Genomic DNA, 20,411 nt, shown 5'->3' with positions numbered 1-20,411 from the left:
TAGATATTTTAGCCATTTGGCTCCATTCACTATGTTTGAGGACTCATTAGTGCTGCAGGCTACAATGAGTATACTCATAAAACTGTAGGTTTGAGTAAAAATAACAGAGACTCACACTTTTTTGTTTGTTTTGGCAATATTTATTTCTATTTTCCCAAGAGCAACATATAGTTCAGGACAAATGAACGTTTGATAAAGCCAGCACAGCAGTTTGCAGAATGTATGATTCAAAATTGCACCATATTCAGTGAAATGATCTGCACTCTGAATACTGGGAGTTTTAACTGTTCTTATAAACAATATTTCTCATAAGCAAGAAACTAGGGTCTAATTTTTCCTTATATATTTGTTAAAGTCTAAGTTAAATTTATTTCGCATACATCCCACAGAGTCAAGGGCCTTTGTGAAACAAACATCAGAAATGGTGACACTGTGGGCACCATGACACATGCCAACACACCGTCTCAGACACGCGAACAGAACGACAGCGGGCAGCCGAGAAACGTCAGAGGAAAGCGCGGGGATACGTTGTCACTGCTACCAGAGGGCGAAGCGGAAGAGAAAGAGAGAAAAAGGTCGTACAGGCGCAGAGCAGAGAGGAGCTTTCAGAAAGACATGCTGAGGGACTACACATATAGATATAATACGCTACGTTCAGAGCTGCGACAGTCTTCAAGCAGAAAGACAGAGGATAGAGAAAGTCAGATCAAGCGCGGAGAGGAGTACAATGCTAGGCGAGGTTAGCATGCTGGCGGCACAAAGAAACTTTACAGGAAGCTCAAGACACAGAGATCACATGTAAAGGCTAGAGCGACAGCACTAATCTACAAGCTAAGCTATACATCGGACACTAAAGCTAATTACAGGAGCTACACAAACTGTATATATGTATATATATAGAGAGAGATAGATATAAATAGATATATAGGAGACTGTATATCAAACAAGCTGGATAGGCAAGGCATCGCATGCATGTCGTGCAAAGGAAGCAAGTCTAGCAGCAGCAGCAAGAGAAACAAAGTGTCTGGCTTTCCGAGACTACCAAAGAGAGATTTTATTGTCGCTGTAATAAATCATGCTGTCTGTGTCACAGTGTGGAAGCCAATTTTGGTTTGGGGCGAAACAGAAAGTAAAAATTTGAAACTTTAGGCAACTCTCCGTTGAGATGTAAAACATTTAAAGGAGAAGCTTTACAATATCTACAAACTGAGAAAAAATTAAATCCTTTCATTTCTGGCAGACCCTCGATTCAGTGCACATTCAGACCAAAGAGCTTAAATTACATATCTTGAGTAGTAGAATTTTTTTTAAACATCAACTTATGGACAACCATCGGACATTGCACGTTATTTGATCATGTGTATACTCTAAAGTGCACAACCTCCCATTTGGAGGAAAACTAGACAATACTGAAAAATTCATACTAAGGCAACACACTTACAAACACACTAAGGTACACAGTTGGCACATACCGTCAAGTATCACTTGTGCACGAAAAACACGGGGCTTCAGAGTCAAAATGGCTTTGCATATTCATTGAAAATCCAAACACCCGAGTCTCTGAGTAAGACTTGGAAGTATTTCAAAGTAAAATCTATCAATTTCTTTAAAGCCAGTCCCTGAAACACATCTTTGAAATAGCTAGAAGTCACAAATCAAGTATCGAACATACATACATACATACACACAAGGAAAAAAGGCTTTTGGACAAACCGGATGAAAATACAGGTAATCTATATTGGAGATAGAGAAAATATGAAGAACTTTACCTCACAAATAGTCTCTGGTTAAATGTCTTATATACACGTATGTATACACAAAGATATGTACTTAGGACATCTTGAAATACTATTTACAGTCTATGATCAAAAGTGATTGTTCACTGACCGACCATGTTGAGCTATAATTGTGCTTTTCTAACTTGTTCTAATGAAAATGCTACAGAACCTCTGCCTGATAAATCAGGGTTCACATTCCAACTAACCCGCCTACGATAAGCGTGCTTTTACTCCAGGTTTCTTTTTTTGTCCTTGTTTTTTGCAAACTACCATGGGTTTGGTCTGGAAACTTGATTATCATTTACTATTGATCCTTTTGATATTATGCAGGATACATATATGCGTATGTATATATATATAGATATATATATTGGACCCATACTCAAATATTGCTTGTGAATGCAGAAAGACAAAATCTCAGTTGCAATGCAAAGGGATGCAGCTCCTCCCAACAGTGATTTAGTGCAAGTAATGTCAGGTATACAGTAGCTGCAAATCAGGTTAAGATCCTATATCCCAACAATACCCCATTATTGCCCAATTCTTGGTTTCTTAAGATCCACAACCTTTCAGTAAGTGCTCATTCAAAAGCATGACTACAAAAAGAAAATCTTTTCTTTCATATTTAAAGTTATAATCCTTAAGATTTCTGTCCTGGTTTATTTGGCAGGCTAGCGGCAATTCGGTGCCACAAAGCTTTGGGAGCAGTGCCCAGAGATGGTACTGGAATTAAAGAACCTGATGGGGCGAAAAAAGGGGATATGACTTAAACTGCCACCTGGGCAATGCACCATGTACCCTGTAACATCCAAGTTCCAGTAGGTTCACTGCAACCAGCACTAAAAAGCAATTCATTTGTAACATTTTAAATAAAACAAAATATATAGGCATTTTTTGCCAAACGTTGACATAGACTCTCTGTACAAGGAATATCCCCAAAGTTAGATAACAGATCCATTCATAGTGAATCTTTAGTACTGCAAATTCCCTGTATATAAATGGCAGTGGGCATGCAGTGAAGCCAGGGCTATGATGCCCTTTGGGGCACCTTGGTAGCACTTTGCCTAAATGATCAATTGGACATACTTCCCATATATTGTTGTGCAAAAGAAACAAGGCAAGGACTAAATTTCAACATGCTTCTTTGTACGTCTTCCCCTTTTCAAGTCTCAAAGATGTGAGTTAATGATGCAGGCTGGCAGGAAGGTAACCCTACGTATTTGGGGTATACCTCTACTGAGCAATGAATTTAATTTGGGAGCTGTATTGAAACATCAGGGTTGTGATCAAATAGTCAAACAATTACCTAATTTGTCCTCCTTTAAAATGAAAATGTCAAGCGGTCAAGAAGAATTCTAAGAGAATTTGAAGTAATTTACATTAGACTCATTATGTTGTTTGGACTAAACTAATGTTCCCAACACAGCCTACATAAAGCAAACTGTAGACCCTTGGACATGTCTGGTCATGTGCACAGTTGGTGTCCTTTCCAAGAAGAGAAAAAAAAAGTCTACTCAACTACTACCTTGGTGTGCTACTCAGTCCAAGGAAATGAATACATGTATGTAATGGCCCCTGGAGGCAGCAGATTGGCTTTCAGCAGTTAGTCTGTCAAATATGCAATGAAAAAACAAGGTTGTTAGGTGAAATGCTTTGGAAAACAACTGGTACTACTACCACACATAGCAACAGTAACAGGACACAAATACAGTTGATGACTACTGCAGAAAATCTGAAATCTATTCAATGCAGTTCAATACACTGGAAACTTAAGGATTATAGCTCAAGTGCCGATCTTCATTCTAACATATGGAGCAAAGCTAATTATACAGCAAGGATGGAAATGGATCCCATTTCGATGTATTCATGTAGCAAGTCAACAATGTCCAGCGACATGGGTTTTACAAGCCTTTATCGCCTAAACATATTAGAAAGAGAGTAAAAAAGTCTTAATAATCAATAAGCAGAGCAGCATCATGAGCTGCAGGTTGAACTGTCAAAGGCAGAGGTGATGGGTGGTGAACTGGCTTGATTGTAAATGCTTTGAACTGCTCTGTTTTCACGTTTCCATCATGCAGGCTGCTCTGGCTGGGTTATGTCTTTAACATGTGCTGGCACTGCGTAACAACACCAGGTAAGAGAAGGAGTTCTGCCCTGCTTTGAGTGTAATGTGCAGATGTAAAGGCAGTTGATTAAGCTGAGGTAAGGTGAAGTGCTATTTTTGTTTTAAACGAGAAGTTTAAAATGCTTTAAAGTTACAATAGAACACAACCACGTTTGGCACTTAACAACGGACTCGGCAAATGAGAAATGATTGAGAAATAAACTCTTTCTCATCGACTTATTGCACAAGCATTTCATATCACAAAAATTACATATAAAGTTACGTCACTTACACTACTCTGGGATCTACTACACTACAGGAGAAGCAGACAGAAGCACTTTTACATAGCTTTGGACCAAGTCAGCCCACGGCAAAGCTACAATACGTAATATATGGATATATCTGCAGATCTTTTGTCTCAAATATACTCTTAAATATGAGACTTTGGAGGAAAGATTGAGAGAAAAGAAAATAAGTTTACCAGTACATTCACGACAAACAATTCATCCGTCAAGGGGAAAAGTACAAGAGGATTTGGAGAGATGTGTCTTATAGATCCTGGCCAAGTCGTTCAATCTCCTCAATAAGAAAGTCGATGTCCTCAAAGGTAGCAGCAGGATTTGAGATCACCATGCGAAAGAAGTTGACCTTGTCCCCTTGTGGCTGGTAGCTCACCATAGTTGTCCCGTACTCCATCATTCTGGCTTTTATGACGGGAGCCACCTGACAACATGCAACAAATACAGCATGAATTGCTGTTCCTTCAGGAAGAGAGAATAAAATATGTGAAAGATACACAGAAGGTCAGGGCAGAGACAAAATGGGCCATTGGGTGCAAATGAAAAAGTCTCCCAACCGTACCTCACAAACATGGTGAGCTATACAGCTAGATGCTTTGCAAAGTTAAGCATGTTAACAAAGAATAGGTAAGCAGGTAAGCATCCTGTGAATTCACAGCGTTACGTGTCTTACCTCCTGCGTGCTCTAAGCAAGAAACACCCAGACCAGCACACAGTATTTTCAATAAATAGAGCGGGCCTGAAGTGGACTGTCCTCTATTTAGTGTTAAATGTGAGAAAGGATATCCTCAGACTATATCCTGACTTTGTGTTTGTTTTGAGTTTGTTTATGGTCATTTTGTGTCCTTCTTCTATCTACGTCAACTCATACTCTTTTTGTGCAGATTACTACAGCAGTTTATTAATTATCTAACGAGGCTGAAGGGGAAATAAAACTAAATGCAAAACACAGGAGACAAACAACCACAAAACAAAAACAGGAAATATATTCAAATAAGGACAAACAGAACTCGAGTGAACTTAACAGAAGAGATGGAACGAGATGAGGAGATGAAGGGAAATACCAACGAGGCAAATAAAGCTGCAATAATGCATACAGTAAACAGAACTCAAATATAATGACACCTAAAGGCTAAAAGTGCTCAAGAGCAAAACAAAACCTAAACAAAACTAAAAAAAAAAGAAACACAAAACTATTAAAGAACAAGAATTCAGCAAACCCTGCACGACTGTAGGATCTTGACATTTTCTCATAAATTTTGTGTCAGCATTTAATAAAATCACTGTTTACTTGCATTTTTAAATTTCTCAAATAAAAATGTAGGAAAATAATATTTTATTCTCAGTACTTTAAATGATTTGATTGCAGAACTACTTTTTTTCACATATCACATATCCCATTTTATTAGCATTTAGTTCGTGTTTTTACATTTTACATGGTTGTTAACAGTCGTCTAACTCAAATTGCAGGAACAGTTTGGAAGAGTATTGCCTGACTACTTCTCTTTCTGTGTAATCGGATCTAAATGGGTGCTTGTTTGTTTATACAAGTCAAAGTTCTTCCCAGGTTCATCAGACCTACAGACCATGTAGGTCATTTACCCCCCATCGATCTGACAGCTAAATGTAACAGCAGCTGGGTGCACAGCCCCATGACTGCTGCTCCTGCCATGCTGAGAGGTTATCTCTAAGAGTGAAGCCAGGGGTGATGCTCATTTATTTTGTACTCAGCAGAGTCACGATGCTGGTGTAGATTCTTTGCAGTGATGAGCGGCGACAGATTCAATTTCATGTCTGAAACTCTCAGTGCTCGTTTTGACCGACGCTCGGCCTGTTAGACGGCTCACTGAGAGAAAACTCCTCTGCGTCTGTGTCTCTGGAATATCATTTTTAGGGCTTGGTTGGTTAGAGGATTTGTATAAAAAGGTTTCGTCGTGACCAACTTCAGGATATGCAGATGAGATCCAGCAAGTTCAAGTGACAGTTTGAGTGCAGCTTTAGCTTAAGGGCTTAAGTTAACCGTGGCTCATATGACCCAGAATAATCGTGCAAGAATTTTAATAAGTCTGTGGGTATTACCAAAACAGGCTTTAACACTCAGCTAACTTCTCGAGGAAGTTGGCTTCAGTTTCAGATTACTGCCTGCTAGATTAGTTAGTTGTTTCCATACAGCTCTCATCACATAATCAGTCATTTCTTTCCTAATGTCTTGCAGGTGTCTCACTGCAGTTGGCGTGCTTGCTGCAAAATAATTTACTGTGTGCTGATTTCCCTCAAATCAATCTTTTAACAGTTCCTCCCATTCTCCTCATCCATTAGAGGATGTCATTAAGACACGTGGAAACTGATGAGGGCTCCTTCAGTTCTCAGCTCTTCCTCAAAGTGCTAATCTGGCAGCATTACATCACCCCTCAGGCTCAGAGTCAGAGTGTGGAAAGCTGTCCAGTCAGTCTGTCTACTCGGTGAAGCATGACCATGGTGTTTTTTCAAGTAATTTTTCAAAGAAAACAAAGGGAAACATCTGCATTTGCAGAACAATGATGAAGCTGGTAACGATTTCTAGTCAACAGGAAGAGAGAGAAGAGAGAGAAGTGGTCTTTGTATAGCAGACATGAACGCCATCTGTTTGTCCTGATTGTCAATTATGAGGCCCCTGCTGCTGTGGTATCCTCTGAATGGCCAGCACATTAGCCAGCTGAAAAGCCTCACTTCTTTTTAACCCGTACTCTGTGTCCTGTTTAAGACCGCTGCCATTTTTTTCTCCTCATGTGCAGGGCAAAGTATTATTTTAATCCTGAGTATAAGTTGCCCCTAATTAGAAAGATGTGTGATAGTCGAGCTGGATATGAATGACGGGGCTCGTGAAAGTTGTGTTGGGGAGATACTACAGTGAGACTCCTTATCTGAGAGTACCCACCTTGTGCAGGTGTTTCTTTCTCTCCTCTTTGTCCTCCATGTAGCGGATGCCAGGCGGCAGGTACCAGAAGCAGACGTTGGTGTGCTGAGGCTGAGGGGACACACAGACAACAAGATATCAGAGGAATAAACTGAGGAAAAACAAACAGCGACTGAGTGCAGTTGTATAAAAAAAAATAATTTAAAAAAATGCTGATTTATCTTGGCGTTCACGAGAGTAATGATTACTCATAAGCCCATTAAATTTTAGAGCAGGTCTTGGTGTGCATATCTTTAAAACTTCAAAATGACCCTGGTGCAGAATATGTTCTACTTTTTTATGTAATGGCGAATTATGAATTTAATTATATATGACAAAGTAAAAAAAATATAGTAGGCAGGGCCAGACAGCAGAGGTGATATAATTTAGCACTAACCAATTCTGAAAATTAAGGATTCAACATGGATGAGGCGGCTATGTCCATCTTTTATATACAGTCTGTGTGCGTATTACATATACCTACACCTTTATACACGCAGTTTAAACATGGTATACAGCTGTTTTGTAGAATTCAAAGCTATTCATGCCTAAAATCCTGCAGAAATCTTATGACATTAAAATGCTTGTATCCTAAGCCAAACTGATTTTGAATGAAAATGCTGATTTGCATCCCAGAGCAACAATCCAATATGAGTTCACAGCATCGGACAGGTAGCGTGCCTTCTGTCACTAGATGTCTGAAAGCTCCTCACAGTGCTATTTTCTGGCACCCGAATCCCTGCAAGAACTCCCCGCCTGCCTGTCTGCATAAGAACGGAAGGGCATTCATTACCAACAGCTGACTAACCATGCACACCAGCCTCATTTATACAGCTGGGCTGGTTTGGCTGTAGTATATTCAACATCAGATTGATGTAATGGCTCAATGGAAGGCACAGACAAGTGAGCACCTGGGCCATTGCCCAGAGGACTTGGCTTTTTCTCATCCCCCTCTGGGTTATGATGCTCATAGCCTTTTTGGGGCTCAGCAGGAAAACAATAAGGCTTGAAACATTAAAGAGCTTTCATAATAAATTACCCCATGTGTCCAAGCACCCCTTTCATAAGAGAGTTTTCTTCATACCCACATATGTTTGTGTTGTACTTCAGTTTAGTGCAGGATATTTCAGACACCACGCTATTCATATGCATATGAGCAATTATGGGCCGTTATGCTATTCATTAAACATAATAGCAGCACATTACACTGGCATCTGGAGGTAAAAATGGCATTCATCCAACTCAAAGCCAGAACACTCTGCATGGAAATCAAGTCAGCAATAATGACACTGAGGAAAAAGGAGCGACATGGGCTAATGTCAGCTACTTTTCCATGATTGTGTGACTGCAGATGAATTATCTTTTAGAGAGAGTGAAAGATGAATGTGAACATACTTTGCCATCAAAGACCATCTCGTATCCTTCCCTGTCTTTAATCTTGTTGTAGAGGTACTCGGACAGCTCCAGACACTTGTCAATCTGAGCCTCGAACCCAATGGTGCCCTGTCAAAGAAAAGATGTTTATCTGTAATTGCTCAAACTCCACAGCAATATATAAATTTATTATATAGTATAGAGAACATTTGGCTTTGGGCTTCATCAGGGTCAATCTAAAACGTGTTACATATGCAGCCAAATGCATTTTAGCCAATGAGTGACCAACAAGGATAGGTTGAATATTTGACCATGTGATTTAAATCTGGTCATCTGGTCCCTGGAAATGGGGCCTGTGTGGCATCTTATTTGGTCCATAAAACTTAAAAGTGGTGCTTTCCCCCCACCTGATGTCACATATCCACGACACAAGACACTTTCAAACAATAAATAAATACTGAATTAATATATATTAGTATATAGATTAAAGTATAAAAGCAATTTTAAAATGACAACAAACAAATAAAAGACATTTAGAAGTTGCTGTAGGATCTCAGAGTTTGTCCTCTTCTCCGAAATTAAACTCAGTTTCCGTCATTTAATTTATTTGACGTCCATAATTCAAAATTTCAGGTTTTTATTTTTAGTTTTGACTTAATAACTCACAAAGTTTTTCTCTGAGTTTTGACACATTTTCTTAGAAGGGTGAATGACTGAAATTTTGAGAAGCTTTCATATATAATCTATGCATAAGAAATTTTTTTTAAAAATGCATTAATATAATATAGCAGAGCCAAAACGAAGATGAAAAGTGAAACAAGTGGAAGCAGCTTAATTAACTGAAAAGAGAGAAAGCATTTGCAACAGTCTGACAACAGCTGGATTAGCTTAATGACAGCCAGCATCAGCTGATGGTTCATCTGATACTCTTCTAACCATTAGTCTGACAAATCTGGCACAAGATGCACTTTTTAAGACAGTTTAACATCCTTAAATCTGCAAGCTGCTTTGCAACACATCTGGATCCACAGCTCTTCCTTTTCTAGCTGTGTCTGACTTAACAGTATGGCTGTTGTTATTTATTTCTGCTCTGTAGCAGCATGCCATCACTTTATCAATCAAAGGTGAGGTCTTGCTGCTGCTCTCCCTGCCTCTAGCTTTCCATGTAACGATGCAGAAGGCCAAGGAGGTCCCAGAACAGACCCATGCTGCCAAATATATACATTTTTGCAGACGGTACACCAATCTTCATTGATTATAGTGTTCTAGCATATTATTATTATTTATACCCTATTAATAGCTGCTTACAATCATCAAACTTTATATTTATATTTATATTTATATTACCTTAGCTCTCCACATGAGCCACAGCTTGAAGATGTCCACATGACGTCCACACTGCAGCGCCTTGTCTCCGGTGTCGTAAGAAAGATCGTAGTGTTTGTCCTGCTGGAATAGGTAGCAGGCGTGCATCTGGTTGCAGTTCTGCATAAGACCCTGTGAAGTGAGAGCCAGAGCATTTACAGAATCACCTCAATAAACAAAAGCAGGAACACGCAGCATGGGGCTGAGAATTTGAGGCCTACCTCCTCTCTGACCAGCAGGGCAGAACACTGCAGAGGGACGGACATCATTTTGTGTGGATTCCATGTGACTGAATTGGCCCTGCAGTTTAAAACAAAACAAAACAAAAAGAACCAACCATCATTCAACGTTATATCAAATGCTCATTAGCTTGTAATATTTGCACATTTGGGGCCAAACCGCATAAAACAGTTACTTGCCTCTCAACTCCGTCCAGCTTCCACCTGTGTCTCCTGGACATGAGCAGACTTCCTCCCCATGCTCCCTGAAACACGAAGAGATGAAAGACATTAGCATCCACATTTAATAAACCATCCATGTATAAAACTGATAGTGAAATCCTGACGCGTCTTAAGAAAAATGAACTGTCTCAGTCTTTCCACAATACAAAGAAGTACTGCTGTAGTAAATAAAAAAACCTCAGCACTGCTCCTTGTGGTTAAACTTTCAAAAATTAAGTCTGAGCACAAAATGACAGACATCATACTGGCAGCTCATTACCCGAACTTTGTGCCATAAGTTAAAAAAAAAGAATTGCTGTTTTAATTAATACAAAATGGTTTTTTTTACTGTAAAAAAAATTTCTATCCGATTTCCTGTCATTTAATGGTTTGTGTACTACTGACTTCATCCACTCACACAGTAAATACTCCAACATGTATGCCAAGCTCCTCTGCATTTTTCCTATTTTGCAAAGCCATCTACAATGCCTGATTAGACACCTGGGTGGGCCAATTTTGGCCCCCTGGCCACATGTTTAACACTCCAGCACTAAAGCCTTTGATTTCTGTAGAAGTTCTGCCAACTAGCCAAACCTCATTTAATATTTAAGCTTTAAAAACACAACAGGGACTATTTTTGTGACACACACACACACACACACACACACACACACACACACACACACACACACACACACACACACACACACACACACACACACACAGTAGTAGTATTAGTACACTTTAATATCACTGTTTTGTCTATGAATATATACACTGCATCTGTTCAAGTGCTTCCTAATGAATATATCTAATCAGCCAATCACATGGCAACATCTGAGTGATGTGGTCATGGACACTGACATGGTCAAGACGACCTGCTGAAGCTCAAACTGAGCATCAAAATGGGGAAGAAAGGTGATTTAACTGATGTGGGATGGTTGTTGGAGTCAGACTCAGTAATTCAGAAACTGCTGTTTTATCAGGATTTTCTTACACAACCATTTCTAAGGTTTAAAGAGAATGGCCGGAAAAAGCAAAAATATCCGGTGTCAGAGGTCTTAACGGAATGGCCACACTGCAGATACGAAGGCAAGAGTAACTCTAATAATTATTCGTTATAACCAAAGTATGAAGCAGGGCATCTCTGAATGCACAACTTTGACTTTTTGTCACCAGATCTCAATCTAATAGGGACCTCTGGGATGGAGTGAAATGGGAAATTAGCAGCATGGATGTCGAGACAACAAATCTGCAGCAACTGTGCAATGGTGTGATGTCAAAAGGGACCAACACCCCTGAGGAGCGTGTCCAGCACCTCGCTAAATCTATGTTTGGAAGAATTAAGGCAGACCTGAGGGCAAAAAGGGGGCCAAAGGTGTACCAGATAAAGTGCATTAATAAGTGAGTATATGTCTTTCTGGGAGCTGTAGCTAGAAAATTTAGCAGATAAACCAATGAAAATGATTAACAATCACAATGTGTGTGTGTGTGTGTGTGTGTGTGTGTGTGTGTGTGTGTGTGTGCGTGCGTGCGTGCGTGCGTGCGTGCTTTTTTTTACCCATCTCAGCTAGTTGAGGGATGACAGACAAGGCCATTTATTGCTCTTAATAGAGGTGTCCCCCTGTCAGGACTAAATCACTTTCATTAAGAGATAGAGTTCCTTCAGTGAGACGGCCCATGATGGTAAAGTCAGGGGAGGAGATGATTTACAGCCTCTGTTCCAGTTTTTCTAATCTCCAGTGTTAGATAGGAAATGGCGCGCTCTCTATCTGGGTCAACCGCAAGCAGTTAGAGGCGAGACAGACATAATAGATTTGTCAAACTCAGAGGTGAGCTCTTTGCTTCTGTGTATGCCTCCATTAAAATCCCTCTTGTGCACAAACACTCCAAAAATCCCACATGTGAAAGGTCAATATGACACTTTAAATGAATCAGGAAGCTTTACTCACATCCACGTGCATCCAGATGTTGTACTTTTTGCAAATGTCAGAAATGGCAATGAGGGGGTCAAAAGCTCCGTACACTGTTGTCCCAGCAGTCGCACTTACGAAGAAAGGTACAAAACCCTGCACAAGAGCAACCAAAATACTGCATATGAGGCCGTTATGTTGTTACAATATGTTCCCAAATTTCCCTCATCATCTCTGCAGTTTCAGTCGAGCGCACCCCATAAAATCAAAACTGTATGAAGTCATATCTGTCTATTTATAGCAGGGTAATAAATGTACATCATCTTACCTTCTGTTTTGCCTCCAGTATTCGCCTCTCAAGGTCAGCTGGGATCAATTTACCGCTGCAAAGGGAAAACAAGCTTTAGTTGGCTTTAAAGTTGTTTGTCATACTGTCAGTGGGCAAAGAAGGCCTCTACCTTAAAAACAAAAGGCAACACAGGAACAGAAATACAGAAAATATAAGTGCAAGTATTGCATTTGAAATTCTACTTAAAGGGACAGGACAGCGTCGGCACCAGAGCACATGGAGTGGATGGGCAACTAACTTTGACAGGGAGGCATAAGACTTGACTTACTCTGGTATTTAACCTAATAATTAACACTGGCGTGATTGTTACTACAACATTTGAGGTATTAAACTTTTTTATTGCCAAATTTTATTGCTTAATTTTACTTTTAGTTCTAAATGCCAGTAGAATTCAGCTTAGGGGGCACAGTGACCTTTATGGATGGACTTGGACCCCCAGAGCCCATAATGCTCACACTGTGACTATACAAGCCAAAGTCCACCCGCTCATCCATTTTCTTCCAGGCACGCTGTAAACATTAATGTCACCTCTCTTGACTTTAATGTTTAATGTTAGCTACTGCTTCCGTTGGTTGGGGAATGTGAGCAACGGAAACAGTTTTGTAGGTTATTCGGTTGACCTATTCACGATTACTTGAAAGAGACAATGCTGATACTCTGTTTGATGCTCTTAACGCCTCGAGGAGAGTTCCATCAGATTCAAGAGGTAGACATCTCTCCAAAACTGAGCACAAAACAGATAAGATGGATAAAGTGAAACACAGATGAGAGGGAGAAAACAATATAAATGTAATTTTGGGAGGAACTGTCCCTTTAAGTACAACTATAAGCAGTAATATATAAAGGATTTCATATCATATTATAAGGTTACAAATAGTCATGAGTCATTGTTAAGTATTGTAGTTACACATCATTGAGTGTTTTCCAGTCTAGGGTTTGGATTTCTTTTAAAGGGTCACAAGATGAAATATAAATTTGAATCCTAAGCTGAACAGGAGAGACACATCTTTACTGTTACTTGTGAACATTATCAGGTCTTTAGGCCTTATTGGTTCGGGTAAAACAAGTTTGTGAAGATTAGAAGGCTGTAGTGTTTCTCCACAATAATACAATAATAACTGTTTCTATATCGAGTGTTTTTAACATCAAAAACAATGAATATGCCTCATGGTTTAACTGAAGTATGATGCACGACTGAAGCCAGTTTTACCTTTGATCTGCTTTGATGCAGATCACGCTTTCGGTCCCAATGCCGAGAGCTGCTGCACCTTTTTTGATTGAAAAATGGCTCTAAGAGTTGAAGACAAGGGGGGAAAAAAAGATAATGAGTGACCGGATCCGTAAATATGTACGTCTTATGACAGATTTGTTTGTAATTTCATTGCTTTTTTCCTCACAGCATCTTTCAGCTGTCCTTTAAAGATGAAGGTGACATGCACACCAGTCACCTCGTGTCCTTCTGCATGCGACGTGCATAATGTCAGCTTTTTATCAGCAGCGGTGGAGTTAAAGTGACACGTAGTCACACATCAAGCACAGCCACAGTTACCATGAGATCTTTTTTGTGTTATTCTAGCAGCTGAAAGATACATTTTTTGACATTTGACTTAAAGAAATGTCCAAATAGTGTTCAGTGTTCACCGTTTGAGCCAAGCAGACATACACTGACGATGCCGTGAGGAATCGGATTTTAAACACGGATGCCTACATGTTCGGATGTGAAGGCCACCAGTCTGGGAACGGATGACATTCCCTTCTCTTTCACCTCAGGGAACATCTTGAAGCGGGCCAGCAGCATGGCGTACATGTTAGAAATAGCACCACCTGGAGGACAGACAGGATTGAGTTAGGGACGTGTCTCCAGGGAGTGATGCAGGGTTTCTAAACGATTGCTCCCTTATTCTCAAGGAGCTGCCACAGTAGATAGCTCTGCATGTTTACTGACACAACCCCAAAGGAATCTGTCTTCTCCTTGGATTGAACCACAAATCTTTTGCTTGTTAGGTAAATGTGTAAGCCAATAAACTACTGATAAAAAAAAAAAGTAGGCTGCTACATTGTTTCAAGATGTCCATGTTCATGTAAAACAAACTTTTGTTCATCAAGAGCATATCAAGAAATGACAAAGCATCCAAAATTGCATCTCGCTGTCCACAATGTCACAGCCAATCACAGGCTTTGTCAGTAAATTCTCCGATGATTGCCTCTCATTATGAAGTGCATGGGAGAAATTAAAGATTGGGGTGGGTGAGGGGGAGGGGGCTTAAACTGAAAATTATTTTATGCTAATTGGCTTTGAAACACGTTCCATTTATATCATCAAAATGCAAATTGACACGTTACAACACACACACGCACACACACACACACACACACACACACACACACACACACACACACACACAGCCAGTTCCATCTCCAGTCAAACAGAGGGGTGTCAGAGCACTCTGCGTCACCTGCCATGCAAACATACCAGGAGAAAAAATGCCATCTCCTCGCCCATCCGGCCAGCCAATGATCTCCCTCATCTTCTTCAGAGTGACGTACTCCAGCAGCACAAAGACAGGAGCTACCTCATAGGTGAACCTGCACGTTACACAAGACGCATCACATGGCGCTCGTTACATGAACACGGTGCCATCGTGACTCATCAACAAATAAAAAGCTGCCATTAAACTGACATTATTTTTTAAAAATCTGAAGTTTGGACGTTTCAGGAAAGGAGGGTTGTCGTTGGCCTGTGCAGAGGGTTCATTTAAAAAATGCTCAGATTCTGAGGTTGTCTGGAGGTTTCTGGCTTCACTTTTGAAGAAGTGCAGAATTACTGTCAATCGTGTGCACACATTTTAACAGCTCTGATGCATTCTCAAGTGTTTTCCATTTATATAGAAACACTTAAATGCACATGAAAATATTTTTTCAAGCCAAACACCCAAAATTTTACTGACAAAATGCACTCCTTTAATATTTTGAACTCCCACATTTTCATCATCCTGCTCCTATTTAAAACTTGCATCTCTGTTGTGTGCTCCCTAATATTTCTATATATATATTTCTAAATATATTTTTGCATTAAGATATTGGCTGTATTCATTTGAACCTCCCTCCACTGTAAACAGCAGGTTTACTTTTCATTTCCTCACAGTTGCCAAAAGAGTTTATCTCCCCCAAAACACACATGTGAAATTAGCTCCAGATTAGTCTGAATTTAATTTCAGAGCTAATTTTCTCCTCTTGAATCCCCAGGAGGATCAGAGGTGAAGGGGGGGCGGGGGGGGGGGGGGGGGGATAAAAGGCTGAGGGGGAAGAGGGGGGAGCCTTGTGGGTGCAAGGAGGGGGCTGAGGGGTGGGGGCCTGCCTTTCATTTCACCCCTTTTCATTTGCCATGACTGAGTGTGTGTGTGTGTGTGTGTGTGTGTGGTGGTGGTGGTGGGGGGGGGGGGGGGGGGGGGGGGGGAAGGCGCGCTATCAGGCCATGCAGACGCAGAGCAGACTGCTCGCGGATGGTCCGGAAATGGAATCCATTGTCATTATCGTTATCACCGCTTAAAATCGCGATGAAGCAGGCCACATACTTACATATTGGTGTTGGCGGTGGATGTTAGCCAATCGGCTGCAAGTCCGACCATGTCTAATCCCGTGGAGAGCTGATTGAAGTACCTGGGGTGGGCTGAAGGGAAAGGAGCAGAGGATGGAGAAGGCAAAGAGGAGGAGTGTGAGATGGCTGCAATTTTAAGGTTTTCCTTAGCGAGCAGAAGCTGTCATCTTCTGAGCGCTTAAATTGCGGGTTAGAATTGTAGCTGCAGAGTCAACTAAAAAAAAAAAACACCTGAATGAAAACACCAAATGATGAGAACATTTGGTGTAATGTAAAAGGTAAACACACAAACCATGTTACAGCACTGACACGTGATTAGATCTCAGTGTGCGTCATAAACACGGGCGTTAAAATAAAGAGTAATTTATGGGGGTGATCAAGCAAAAAAAAGAAAGAAAGAAAGAAAGAAAGAAGACAAAGGAATTAAGGAAGGAAGATATAACTGTACTTATAAACCTGGTGCAAGTCCTTCTCAACACCATATAATTCCTAAATAATAATAATAAACATTTTTCTCGTAGCAGAGGAAAATTGCTGATAAATGGTTACAATAAATGATTGAAATCCTCACATCTTTGCTCATATCTGCATTACAGTGTGATTTTAATTGTTTTTAAGGTTGTTAAATATTCATCACCACCATAAACTATTTTTTCAGTTTTTCTCTTTCTTTTTTTTGGAGGCTGAAATCTGTCCTGTGGCGTTGCTGTAAATCCCCCCTGCGTGTGTCACTCAGGGGAGAATAATGGACTTGGCCTATGAAGCCTGGTTATTAGCCTATTATCTCCTACTTGGTGAACCAGATTTACTGCGTCACTGCATTTATCGGTCTGGTGGTCAGGAGGAGGAAAAGGAGGACAACTGTGTTGATGCTTTATAGGCATCATTTATCATTTTATTTATTTATTTATTAAACCCGGAACACGTTAAAGACGTTTTCTTTGTTTGCCTCTCTCTTTCCGGGTCGGTTTTTTAAGCTTACCGCTTTCGTGTTTCCAGTTTAGTTTTGCAGTAACTCGAGTTTTAAATAATTTTTAGGGTGTAACATAATTTTCACAGTGGCTCTCTGTAATTTATACAGCTTTTCTTTTTATTTTATTGTAAACGTGTTTTTAATTTGCCATTTATATGCGTGAATATTGGAATTTTGGCAGATTTCACACAAAGATGAGCGAAAGGCCGGGATTCAGGCCTGCGCGTGATGATACAGCCTGGGGGGAAATTTTTTCCAACACTCCGAAGCATCTATTTTTTTAAAATAAACATATATGTATATTAAAAAGTGAATTTATTGATTTGCATGCATGCAATAAAATCATACCCAGGCCTACCTGTTTTGATGGCGTATTTCAATGTAGCGCGACAGCTGATCAAGATGTCGTCCAGAGTCGCAGGTTCGTCCTGCAGCTCCCAGTTGTTCATCTGAAGCAGCTCGTTCGGATAATGAAAATCAATAACTTTCGTTTCCCGGTCGAAAGACTCCACTATGTAGGCCAGTAAAATATCCACAACTTCCTGCAGGAAGGTCATCGTTTTGGTATCACCGTCCGTGGCCGGTAACAGGTCTGCGAGAGGGGGGTGGATTACAGTGGAGACATTTTGTGATTTTTATTTGAGGACGGAGGAATGTGTGCAAAAAAATGCTCCCACGCAATATTAAGATTCATATTTACACGAGTCAAAGTTTTATTTATTTTTTTGTCTTTGAATTTTTCCTCCATACAAACAAATAAATATGTCATATTGTTTCCACGTCCGAACACTGATTCTGCTTTATACGAAAATCTCGTGTTTTGCGCTCAACACATCAAAACACACGATTCTGGTGAAGGTGACCTCTCGGAAATAGCCCCTCTCTGAGGAGAACAGACCAACATAACTCCTCTTTCAGAATGTGGTGAAAAAATGAAAATGATGGACAAAACTATTCATCCAATACACAATGTGTTATTTTATAAATTGAGATTAAAGCGGATAACTTCAGCCAAACATTTCACAGGAGTTTGTGCGATCAGATGCAAATATTTGAGAAGCATTTTGAGATTATTTCCTTTTATAGTTAAGATGATTATATACAAATATTGTATATAAACAATGTCTATTTTCTAGCCTACTTCGCACAGTGAAAACTGCTCAATGTAAAGCCAAGTCTGGACTCGGGGAAGAAAATAAATCTTAAAATTAATCCAGCTTCACAGTGCACTTTCGTACCTGTTGAATAGAGGTCGGAGAAGCCCACAGCAGCTTTGGTGCAGTTGCAGGATTTGTTGCAGCCGCAGGTTCCTGCAGCCGTCTCTGGCGGCTGCTTGGCGCCCGGCTCGGCGGCTTTCTCCACCTCCCCGACATTTAGCAGCGCTTTGGAAACCCACAAAAAATAGCATCGAAATATATATATTTTTATTACTCTAGGGCCAGACAGTTATGATGGAAATAGCTGGCACGTTTGCCTAAAAATAGCTTCCCCTCCGTCTCCACCCCCACCCCCGCTCCTTCCCCAACATACCACATAATTTCGATCCAATTCCTCCGGATAATTTCTGGGCCGCTGCTTGGCACCAAGCCCTGGCTGAAAGAGAGAAGTGGGATAAATCAGATAAGGGATGTGCTGGCTTCAGCTTCAGTCCAAGTTTAGGGAAACACAAAAGGCGCCATGCAACTTGGAATAAAACAGCTCTTTAGATACACGAAAAATGTCTCATGTGGAGAAAAAGAAGAAAGAAAGAAGCAAAAAGAAAAAAAAAGAAAGCAGGATTGTTGCCTATTATAAGGCCTGTCTGGTGGTTCGGTGAATGCAGGGCACTGGCTTGAGACAACGCTCAGGAATTACTGCGCCCGGTCCATCAGGATGTGGTTTGAAGACAAAAAGCCACTCACGCGTACTCGGGCTCTGACTCCCGGTATTGGCCCCGGCATTATCTCCGCCAAGAGACCAGAACCCGTGTGATGCCATTGTTGCCGGTAGTTAGGAGCTGCAGGAGGCGCGGAGACCGACAGAGCCCATCCACACGCGACGACCGGGAGCTGTTCAGAGCCGATGTGGTGCTGAATCTGACCAGACCTTTCAGACTGCTTGAAATCCAGCCGTGCATCCGACAGACGCTTTAATTCGCTGGAAAGACACTACAAATAAACCGACCCTCGTAAGTGCGTGTGTGAGCGTGGGGTGGGTAAAAAAAAAAAAAGAAATCACAAAAGGCGTCCTCGCTTCCTCCTTTGCAGGTGTCCACAGGTGCACGAAGCATGAAGCGCCGTGTCCAGAAAGAAATCCGCAAACACTTGACCGGCGCAGAGCAGTCACGCTCTTTACTTAATAGGGGGAAAAATGCAATACAGCGCAAGATAGTTTGCGCAAGTTCCGGATGTAGTGAAATGTCTTTTGATGCAAAGCTGCTACATTATATAAAAAATGACTCAGAGAAAAACAATAAGCAAAAAGAAAATGGTGATGAAAATGGTGGAGGGGGAAAAAGCAGCTATGAGGCTACAGCTGCTGGTAAATATGCGGCGCACAAGCCATGCCTAATTGCAGCCAACCTAAATTTCACGTCACTAACGCAATCCCGTGGTGATTCACTTCAGGTCATGACGAGCCGCGCTGCGTCGTGTGTCGTGACTCCATACATCCCCGACATTTTTGGCCCCCTGCGCACAGAACTTACCCTCCATACAGACACTGAACGCCAACTAATTCATCTGCCCAGCAATCGCAGACCTATTTTTTCAGACCTCTAATTGCCCGCCTCCGGTGGAGGAGACAGCGGGGCGGAGAGGGGACTCGGTTCAAATGCACAGAGTGTTCGTGGGTCCCTCCTCTCTCCGCTCACTCCAGGGGCGCGTTACTCCGAAAATATTTATTACCGAGAGAGGGGCTTGCTTTACTTTCTTTACTCACAAAGTGGGTTTTTTTGTCTGATTTTGAGACACCTCCCAAATGTCAACATGTGACTATAAATTTGTGATGTGTCTCTTTGAAGTCAGAAGTTCCTGACACACACACACACATATACATATATATATATATACACACACACACACACACACACACACACACACACACACACACACATATATACATATATATATATATATATATATACACACACACACACACACACACACACACACACACACACACACATATATATATATATATATATATATATATATATATATATATATATACACACACACACACACACACACACACACACACACACACACACTCAGTGTGTTATGAGATCACTCTATTGTGTCAT

The 20,411-nt window shown here is 40.8% G+C and overlaps 1 protein-coding gene across 1 annotated transcript; it reads right to left on the bottom strand.

The window, feature by feature from the left end:
* Positions 1-117: 117 nt before the first annotated feature.
* Positions 118-19,972, bottom strand: gad2 (glutamate decarboxylase 2). Its single transcript, XM_085286787.1, has 16 exons — positions 19,030-19,972; positions 18,659-18,721; positions 18,367-18,510; positions 17,487-17,720; positions 16,137-16,227; positions 15,031-15,143; positions 14,266-14,381; positions 13,768-13,847; positions 12,537-12,591; positions 12,248-12,364; positions 10,275-10,339; positions 10,077-10,155; positions 9,838-9,987; positions 8,512-8,619; positions 7,099-7,188; positions 118-4,605 (listed from the first exon to the last, which is right to left on the bottom strand). The coding sequence occupies exons 1-16, from the start codon at positions 19,103-19,105 to the stop codon at positions 4,432-4,434; spliced, it is 1,755 nt and encodes a 584-aa protein (XP_085142913.1). The 5' UTR covers positions 19,106-19,972; the 3' UTR covers positions 118-4,431.
* Between the last annotated feature and the right edge of the window lie 439 nt (positions 19,973-20,411).

The sequence above is a fragment of the Mchenga conophoros genome, linkage group LG9, assembly GCF_057382185.1.
Source record: "Mchenga conophoros isolate Kocher_MC1m ecotype Shallow Benthic linkage group LG9, M_conophoros_male_GT1.1, whole genome shotgun sequence".
NCBI lineage: Eukaryota > Metazoa > Chordata > Actinopteri > Cichliformes > Cichlidae > Mchenga > Mchenga conophoros.
This window is presented reverse-complemented; position numbering and strand designations above follow the sequence as displayed.